Raw genomic sequence first — 10,298 nt, 5'->3', positions numbered from 1 at the left:
TTTTTCCACTTTCAAATTTATATATCTCACTTCTTGTTCCCCAAATCATCAATAAGTGCCCCCCGCTTCTTGCTCAGCAATGACAGAGGCAGACATTCTTTTTCTGATATCAGGAGCTGAGAAACATTTGTGTTTCATTCTACACAGGACTCCTTATTTTCAATGTGGTGGCCCACATGAGTAACTAGCAGACACAAAGCGCAATGTGGTGGTCTTAGTATTTCCACCACTGAAGCCCTGAGCAGGGGCATGTGTCACTGGGCAAGAAGAACTGCGAACATCTCCACCACTTGTCTGGACGCTCCTTGTGGTTGTGCCGCTGCCAGAGGTGGCCCTATCACGGCTGCAAACACCTTCACTTCTATGGCTGCTTCCATGTGTGTCTCCTGCTCCACGGTGGGGGCCACCATCACTCACTATCGCCCCCTCACTTCTCTGTACAGCTGAGGAGGAAGAAAAGAGAACAGCACATTTACGTTTCTTAGGGAACCTAGACTTAGCTTCCCACCAGAATAAGGACACACTTCTTATGGAAGCTTCCTGGCTTTCATTGATCTCAGCTAGCCAAGTATCTAAGAAGATGAATTCATGTAGGATAGACCCATCAAGGCCATACTAATGGGTAAGCATGGGACTTCCATATTCCGATGTTAGAGACAAACAACAGCAGATGCCTATAGCCACCTGGTCCTGCTGAAGACCCTTTGAGGTAGAGCATCTGCTATGCATGTGGAAGATTCCAGGTTCAGTCCCCAAAATCTGCAGTTGGTGACGTATCTTGCCTGAAACTGTGGAGAGCTGCTCCTAGTTCACCTGGAGCCACGTGGACCAATGGTGTGACTCGGTATAAGGCAAGACAAGACAGAGAAGCCAGTAGGAGAACACTTCAATCTCCCAGGACATTCAATACAGGATCTCAAAGCAGGTGTCTTATTACAACAAAATTTCAGAAACAGACTTGAAAGAGAAGTTGCTGAATTACAGCTTATCACTAAACTGCAAACTATGGAGAGACCTGGTCTTAATAGAGATAATGGATTCCTGACTCATTACATATGCTAATCATCTGCATACTATTCCTTGCTTTTTCCTGTAGGACTAATTGAAGTTGTTAACAGTCGTCAACAGGTTTACCTGTTGCATTGAGCCAATCACCCATCTCCTACTGCCCTCCTGAGAAAAACCCCACCCTACCCTGCCACTATAGATAAGGGTCTGGTGACTTCGGTTTCAGTGTATCTGAAGAAGTGTGCATGCACACAAAAGCTTATACCAAGAACAAACTTAGCTGGTCTCTAAGGCGCTACTGGACAATTTATTTTTATTTATTATTTATATATTTCAGTATAAGGCAGTTTCTCACGTTTTCATTATGATCTATGAGCTTATAGGCAGCCAGAGGCCCAGCACTGGAGAAGGAATGCAGGAGGACAAGATAAAGCTTTGAACTGATGCAACAAGGCACTTTTTGTTTTTAAGGTGGCAAAGTTGGTGGCTGGTTTACGCTGGTCTCACACTTACTGCCTCTTTGTGGTGTGGGGATTAGTGCTGTGCACCCAATCCATAAATCTCCTTTTAAAACTCAAATGCTGAACTTGATTCGACTGCGTACTTGATCAATAAATACATCAATGAAATCTGCGTAACTTTCAATTGGAGTAAAAGCAATATTCCAAAAGGAATATTATACTGGAATGTTTAGATGGTGCACACATCACCGCAGGCACCCTCTTAGAAGAGTCACTGGTAAGAGTTTAGGTGAAATCACTCTTCTAAAATGGTGCCTGCAATCTGGAGTTGTGCAAGTGCTTCTAGTAAATCTTGTTAAAGAAGTAAGCAATAGTGATCCAATAGTGGCATGTTTTTAAACAGTTTGAAGGTTTTAAATCCACTAGTCTAATTAATCAACTGAGTAAACGTTTTAGCCCTAGGAAGGATACTTTGAGGGTCCAGGAAGGGACTGGGTTGCAAATATGTGTGGATTTGGGCAGGGCTGTCTTAAGCATTTGTGGCACCGGGGTGCAAAGATCTGCCTGGTGCCCCTCCACAGGTTGCCCAGTCCCAGGTGTGCAGGAGGGCGGAGCAGTTCGGCCGCCTCAGCGTCTCGCTGGCTTGGCCACCCCCAAACTCGTGGTGCAGAGCCGCCCACAGCAGAAGAGCCCACCACAGCACTCCGACCGACGGGCAGGCTCTTCCCCAGACTCAACTCTTAGGCCCCAGACTCTCGGCTTGGCGCCCCTGAGAGCCTGACACCGGGGTGCCCTGAACCCCTTGCGCCTATGGGTAAGATGGCCCTGGATTTGGGTGGGTGTGTGCTGTAGCACCCTTCCTTTTTAAACCACCAAGAGGATGTGGACTAGGGTCTCATAATACTTGTCATATAGTTATCTCAGGTTATAAGCTACTTACAGATGTTCACAGCACACTCCCCTTCATTCAACCTAGTGAGAAATGAAAAAAAGAAGAACCATTTCAGATCTCTGTCTATGCTCAACAGCTGGCTTGAGATGCCTCTTAGGGCTCACTGATGTGTTAGTGGTCATTGTCACTTGATGACTCACAGTCGAATGACTGAAATGTCTCTATTGAAAGCCATCATGCAGAAGCAAGGCTGGTGCCAGGTATGAGGGGAACCCTGAGAAATGCACCCTCCAATGACACCCTGATGGGCCCTTTGCTCATAATCCCTTAAGAAAACATTTTCTAAGGAGACAGGCTGTGCTCAGCCTGGTACTGTTAAGCAAATCGTTGCGTGAGGCTGCAGCCAGTGAGCCTCATGGACCTGATAATGGGCCTCATGGGAGCCCAACTCCTAGGGGCCAAGGTCACTTTGGCCCCACCAATAAAATATTTGAGGGGGGCAGGCCTCCCCAAAGTTGATGGGCATCGGCATTCAAATGATGTATGTGCATCTGGGGCCCCCAATATATTTTTCAAGTTGGCACCCCCAATGAGCTTGTGCAGCTATCCTACCTGTGATGGCTGTTTTACAGATGCAAGTCACTTCTTGATAACTATAGTCAATAAGTGAGTGGACAACATGTGAATTAAAAGTATTTAAAGTACTTAAAAAAATATCCGTTCTGTTTCCGAGTACCGTATTTTTTGCTCTATAGGACACACCCGACCATAGGACGCACCTTGTTTTAGAGGGGGAGAACAAGAAAAAAAATATTACCCCCCTCTCTGCTCAGTGCCCCTTCAGCGAAGTGGCAGGAGAAATGGAGCCCCTTCCATTTCTCCTGCTGCTGCCCCCTGAGCTTGTGGGGCTGGCGGTGGGGGGAAGCGCTGCTTTCCCTCACCGCCAGCCTCAAAGATCCCTGAAAACTTCAGAGCGCAGCGCGAGTTCCCGCTGCGCTCCCGAAGCCTGCGGAGCGCAGTGGGAACTCACGCTGCGCTCCGAAGGCTTCAGGCAGCTATCCCTGAAGCCTGGAGAGGGAGAGGGGTTGGTGCTCACCGACCCCTCTCGCTCTCCAGGCTTCAGTGATAGCAACGCGTAGCCTCCGGAGTGTGGAGGGAGCGCTCCCTCTGCCCTTCGGAGGCTTTGCGTTGCTATCGCTGAAGCCAAGGAGCCTGCATTCGCTCCATAGGACGCACACACATTTCCCCTTGATTTTTGTAGGTGAAAAAGTGCGTCCTATAGAGTGAAAAATACATATGAAAAGATAAAGTCAAACCAGAAGTGAAATACTTGTTATAAATGCAGCCCTCCCCCTTTCAAATATTATCTCTAGATTTTGTCAAGATGCAGCATTCAAAATGGAACTAATTTATATTTCAAAGTCCAATTTCAAAGCCTAAAATCTTAGATGAATTCTGGAGTGGGAGTCGGTTTTAGTAAGAGAACAAGCAGCCCTCATATTGTAGCACCTAACTTTCATTTCCGTAATGAAACTTTTCATTTTGATATTTCAAAATTCAAATGCCTGAACCCAATTATTTCAGACTTGGAAATCTGCCACACGTTGAATTTTGTGCAAATAACTTCATTTCTAATCTGGACATAGGGGGTAAAGCAAACATATTGTTTGGAAAGCAGAGGCTCCACCTTCTCCAGAGGATTGAGGAGAACAGACACAATGTCCTGACATCATGCAGGGGCCCTCTGAACACTGAGGGGGCCCAGCCCCCCCAAAAAAAATCTGCCTACCAGGAGCCAGTGCCCTTGTTGGAATCGTACTGGGAAAAGTACGAATATTTTTAACAAGCTTCAATTACACTCACCAACTTTCCTCTCCTTCCAGCAGCTTCCTGTATGTGGCAATCTCAATATCCAAAGCCAGCTTAATGTTCATCAGTTCATGGTATTCCCGCAGCTGGCAGGCCATGTCCTGCTTGGCTTTGTGCAGCGCCTCCTCCAGATCTGCCAGTTTGCATCTGGCATCCTTCACCGCCATCTCCCCGCGTTCCTCAGCTCCAGACACCTCTTCTTCCAGTTTGCGACGCTGTCAATGCAGAATGCACAGGACATTTCCCTATGTACCTTCCTCGGTGTGCTTGGAAGTTTGACCCAAGCCAACATTTGTTCCATATGAAGAGAGCCATTGGCAAGCTGTGATATCCTGCAGTGCTCTGGTGTCCTATTACAGTGGTGCCTCGCAAGACGAAATTAATTCATTCTGCGGGTTTTTTCGTTCTGCGAGTTTTTTCGTTCTGCGAGTTTTTTGTCTTGCGAAGCACCACTGTGTATTGACAGTTTCCCATAGGAATGCATTGGCGGTTTTTAAAAAAAGGTGCAAGACGTTTTGTCTTGCGAAGCAAGCCCATAGGGAAATCCATCTTGCGAAGCAACTCAGAAAATGAAAAACTCTTTCGTCTTGCAAGTTTTTCGTCTTCCGAGGCATTCGTCTTGCGAGGTACCACTGTATTTCTGAAACTTCCAAATCAGGGCCAGCATATCACATTTTATCAGATCTCCTGCCATTTTCACTACTACTTAAAAGCAGTTGTGTGGATACACAGAGTAAAGAGATTTGCTCTTTGTATCCGATTCCAATGTACTGTTTTACGGAGTTTTGCATTCTTTTATTTTAAGCTCCCCTGGTGATATATTTGAACAGAGGGGTATTAATTTAATAAAATAAATAAATATGAGCTGAATTGGAAAATTGCCCTGGGAGGAAAGAGGGTAATCCTTTCCCAGTGACATTTTCCTCATCTAAATTTACACACTTTGGGGAAACATCCTCCTCTTCCTCCTCCTCCTCCTCCTCTTCCTCCTCCTCCTCCTTATCCACCCTTCTTCCCAAAGAAGCTCAGGGAAGCAGACATATCTTCAGGTTTTTTTAAAAAAAATGCAACTATGAATAAAATAAAACACATTTCAAAACTGTTCAAAACATCTATTAAAAATGCCCGATAAAACATTATAAGCAAATTGTGTGTATGGAGAGGTCTGCCAAAGCAGAAATGTTTTCAGCGGGTATCTAAAAGAATGCAGTGATGGTGCCTGACTATTCTCAACAGTAAGGGAATTGCAAAGTACGCCTCCTCAGAAACGCAAACAGACATTGCATGGCACTCGTAGAAGTGCAAGTTCTGCAGATTGAAGTGATCAAGTAAGAACATATGAGGTAAGATGATCCCTTAAGTAACATATATGCCTTCTTTAGCAAGGCACATGGCACTTTTTTGGTACTGTGAAATTTACATCAGGAAAACAGAGGAAAAGAGTTCGCAACTCCCTGCCCTGCTCTTGTTCCCAAAACAAGTCAATGAAATGTCATCTGTGAGACAGGGTAGCATTTGCTTATTAATTCCTTTTCTATCTTTTTTATACTGTTTTTGGCTGTATTTTTGTTTCCATGGGTGTTGTTCTATATTGTACATCGTGTACACCACACTGAGATTTTGCAACATGTTAAATGGTTTAGGAAATGCTTTTAAGAAAGCACAAATAAAAATAAGTGGATCCAACCCCAAAGTTTCCTGGAACCAGATGTTATCGGGATGAAATGGGAAGGGATCACAGGGAAACAGCTTACACATCTCTGTGGGGAACATCTGTATCTGCCCTTAGGTTGTTTTCAAAATTTGTGAGGGGCTTCCTGAGAAATGCCCCTCTATGTGGCACTTGATATTCAGGTTTGCTGCCTAAACTTGTCTATTGAATACACAAACCAATGAACCAGAGGAGGGGAGCCTGTCACATTCCACTTCACAGAATCACAGAACTGTAGAGTTGGAAGGGACCCTAAGGATCATCTAGTCCAACCCCCTGCAATGCAGGATTATGCAGCTGGTCCATACAGGGATCGAACCTGCAACCTTGGTGTTATCAGCACCATGGTCTAACCAACTGAGCTATCCAGGCTTCCCAAGCTAGTGTGCAGCCGTAGGACTGCAAACCTGGAGCGGCGGTCCTGTGCACCCTTAACTAAGCGAGCCAGTCCCCTGAGGTCTCTCTGATAGGAGCTGAACTGCAACCCACTTGTTCCTGGGCTCCAACTCTCATCAGCACCATTCAACGTGGCCAATGGTCAGGGATGGTGATGGGGGCTGTAGTTCAACACCTGGATGACCACAAATTCACCATCCCTGCATTAAACTCACCTGAGCCTTGACGCTTGCAATTTCTGACTCCAGCCTATGAGCAACACGGGTCAGAGCCTGAAGTTCTTCCTTGGCGTTATGCAGATCGTCACAGCGTTTCGCTGCTGTTGTCCTGAGCTCATCATACTACCATGAAAAACAAAATAACTGGTTAAGAAGTGGAGCAGGCAACAATTTGGCCATGTTTCCTCAAGGACAGGGGTGAGGAACCTGTAGCTCTGCTGATGTTGCAGGGCTATCATTCCCATCGCCCCTGACAGTTGGCCATGCTGGCTGGGGCTGATGGGAGCTGGAATCTAACAACATCCGAAGGGCTCCAGATTCCCCACCACTGATGTAGGAGAAAGGATCACTGGGGCGAAATCTGCCCAATTCCTTACCCGGCACTGGAACCAACCCTCAGCTTCAGCTCGGCTTCTGGAAGCAATTGCTTCATATCGACGCCGGAACTCCTCAATCGCATGGTCCATATCCAGGCCTCGGCTATTGTCCATTTGCACCAGAACACAAGTGTCGGAAATGCAGTTTTGGAGCTCACAAATTTCCTGCAGTGACATAGTATGTGAAGTCTCAGTTATGTATGTGTAACCAGGAATTGAGACAAGTGCTGAAGTAACTTCATGTTTAGAAACTTTTGACCAAACCTGGGTTTTAACAAATCACACTGGCATTAATCTAACAAACAAAATTAGATTTGGTAGGTAGCACTGTGGGTTAAACCACAGAGCCTAGGACTTGCTGATCAGAAGGTCGGCGGTTCAAATCCCCGCGACGGGGTGAGCTCCTGTTGCTCGGTCCCAGCTCCTGCCAACCTAGCAGTTTGAAAGCACGTCAAAGTGCAAGTAAATAAATAGGTACCGCTCCGGCGGGAAGGTAAATGGTGTTTCCATGCGCTGCTCTGGTTTGCCAAAAGTGGCTTAGTCATGCTGGCTACATGACCCGGAAGCTGTACGCCGGCTCCCTCGGCCAATAAAGCGAGATGAGCGCCGCAACCCCAGAGTCAGTCATGACTGGATCTAATGGTCAGGGGTCCCTTTACTAAACAACACAAAGGCCTAGACAGCTTCTGTAATGTGTTAGGTCTTCCTTTAAAGTTCTGGAAATAGTGCTTTATATAATAGTGCTTTAAATCTATCCCTGCCGATGTGGCCTGCCAGTCCAGTCAGCTTCTGGAATGGGTGAACGGGCTACCATCATGTCCTTTGCTTCCAATAGCAAAGATCTTGGTTACATTCCGGGAGCCAAGAGAACTTTGTGTTTTACTGTTTTAGACCTTTCTTTAAGAGAACTAAGTGAGAATGCTTCACCACAAAGTGTGTTCTCCTTCATGGAGATCACGTGTTGCGGTGGGGGCCGCCAGGACACTCCAAAGTTGGGGGCGGGCTAATTGTTCGTTGGCCACTGATGCGATTGGGGCTTCCCTTGTTGTTGGGAAGAAGTTAATGTTGCCATTTGTTGATTGACAGCCAGAAATGCTAAAACTCCTTGCACGAGGCTAGGACTTCTTCTTTTCGACCATTCATCAGATTGCCCGTCCCCCTCTCCCTAGAATTAGGGTTGTTCGCTTTGACCTTGCTATGCCTGTCATGGGGTCGTCTGCTCTTGAGGCAGGGGCCCGGTAGGAATTTTGTCCATCTGGCTGATTGGCTGGGGCCATTTGGTTTTTGCCTACTGCATAGCAAATCGTCACAACTTGTAAGGTTGCAGTTAGGCATTGGTTTATGGTTTGGTTGGTTGAGGGGAAGTGGTTGAGTGCCTGCCCTTGGTAGGTTGAGTGCCTGCCCCTCTAATGCTGCTGCTGCTGCAAGGGATTCCGTTAAAGGAATTGGGGGCTAACTATTGCTTGTCCACTCTGTCAAGGGGGCTCGGGCCATAGCAATGAGCTCCTGGTTGCATTTGGGGTGAGGGCAGGTTCCCTGCTCCGCGTAACCCCCAAGGGTATTCCCCTATTCTGACTTTCGCATCGTGCGGAATGTCAGTCTGTCCCCCATGGTGGGGGCAGATAGTCGCAACCAATGCCTAAGCAACCACTCACAAATTTGTATTTCAACAAAGTTGTGGCCAAAATTATGCCAAAACAAAAATTCTGTGTGATGTGTGAGTTATTGGGGTGGCCCTGGGGACCTCGACACGCAATAGCAGAAAATCTTATCACCTGTTTATATGCACATTTCAAGAAGCTGATTTGTTTCATATGACTTTCTGCCTTGGCTTCCAGTTCTGCCTTGTGTGAATAGACACAGTCCAAATCCTGCAAAAGAAAGGAAACCACAGGTAAAATGTGCCACATTTTACCACCTGGAACAAGGAATGGGATGAGGCATGAAGCTCAAAAGGCAAAAGTGGCGATTGGTCCCCTAGGAACCCAAGAATCATTGGTGTGGTTTAGCTTCTGCCCTCACCCACATATTTGCATGGAGATCTCTCCCTTGAAATAGCAAAGCAGTTTTTAATTTCTCTGTTTTTATAAGCTCGACCTGTCTGTGACAAACAAGTCCCGTCTCCCCAGCAACACATCCACCCCTTCTGTTACGAACTCTGGGCATTTTCCTAGTTAGCTTGGCTTTGTTCCCTGAGGGGAATGGCTGTGCATTTTGTTTTTGATAGCAATGGCCACTTGGAAACTTAGGGAATCCCTGGTGTGCCTTGAGAAACCTTCTTAATGGCGCAATTGGAAAACTGAAATAATCATGACCGAGATCACCCTCAATAATTCAGGGCAAACACAGAGATTATATAAATACACTTCAGAGTTTTTAAATAAAGTGATTACATAGGTAGTAAGATAAAAATTGCAACTTCCGACAAAAATGTTGCTGTGCATAACCTTTTTCAGTAGCACAAATTCATTCTCCGTAGATGTTCGCCTGTTGCATTCTTCCTCGTACCTAATCCAATAAGGGAAAATATTTTTTAATCATTTTAATCATTAAAACAAAACACCAAAGAAAATAGAAATTCATAAAGAATTAGATATTGGAAAGACATTTTTAGGGGAAGTTATAAAATCTGCACAGAAGCTTTTTAAAGGATATAATCTATCTATAACCATACAACACTTCACGACAGTCTTCTGCAACCTCCAGATTTTTGGGGGTAAGAATTGTCATCAACCCTGACCACTGGCCATGTTGACTGGAGCTGATGGGAGTTGAATTCTAACATCTGAAGGGGAACTGTAATATGATGAGGGTAATATCATTTTGGGGAAGGGTAATATGGTGAGGGAGAAAGCTGGAGGATTCTTGTGAGGCTTACAGAAATATGAGGAAAGTACTAGATGATTCTTTCTTGTGACCTCAGGTGGGTATAAATCCATGTGCATATTGTGATTTTTACATTATGTGGTAAATCTGAATTCTCCCCCACAATGTTTTTTCCATGCCTCTCAGCAAACCTACATTTCATACAATCCTTAAAAGTGTTCAAACATACCTACACTCAATCCCACAGATAATTCCTTTTCCCATCACCATTCACCACCCTCACCCCACCTTTGTGTTAGACTTCCAATCTACTCAATTGCAATTTCTTTCCACTTCTATTACTTTCTTTCACACACCTTTAACCTGATTTCATACTTCTTTTTCTATTACACATTGTTATCCATCTTATTTAGTATTTCAGTATTTGAAACGGAACTTGTTTACTCTAATAGGAGTTCTGATTTTTCGATATGGTTTTGCAGGTATCTTTTAAAAACCTTCCAGTCCCTGTCTATTTTCTCTTTTGGGATTCTTCCAATT

The 10,298-nt window shown here is 45.3% G+C and overlaps 1 protein-coding gene across 1 annotated transcript; it reads right to left on the bottom strand.

The window, feature by feature from the left end:
• On the bottom strand, nt 1-9,270 carry LOC310671633 (keratin, type II cytoskeletal 75-like). Its single transcript, XM_083427994.1, has 7 exons — nt 9,257-9,270; nt 8,708-8,803; nt 6,933-7,097; nt 6,553-6,678; nt 4,225-4,445; nt 2,410-2,441; nt 1-443 (listed from the first exon to the last, which is right to left on the bottom strand). Exons 2-7 carry the CDS (start codon nt 8,744-8,746, stop codon nt 160-162), a joined length of 867 nt encoding a protein of 288 aa, XP_083284120.1. The 5' UTR covers nt 8,747-8,803; nt 9,257-9,270; the 3' UTR covers nt 1-159.
• Nucleotides 9,271-10,298: the final 1,028 nt, after the last annotated feature.

This window comes from Podarcis tiliguerta (genome assembly GCF_965153285.1).
Source record: "Podarcis tiliguerta genome assembly, chromosome: 2".
Taxonomy (NCBI): Eukaryota; Metazoa; Chordata; class Lepidosauria; order Squamata; family Lacertidae; genus Podarcis; species Podarcis tiliguerta.
This window is presented reverse-complemented; position numbering and strand designations above follow the sequence as displayed.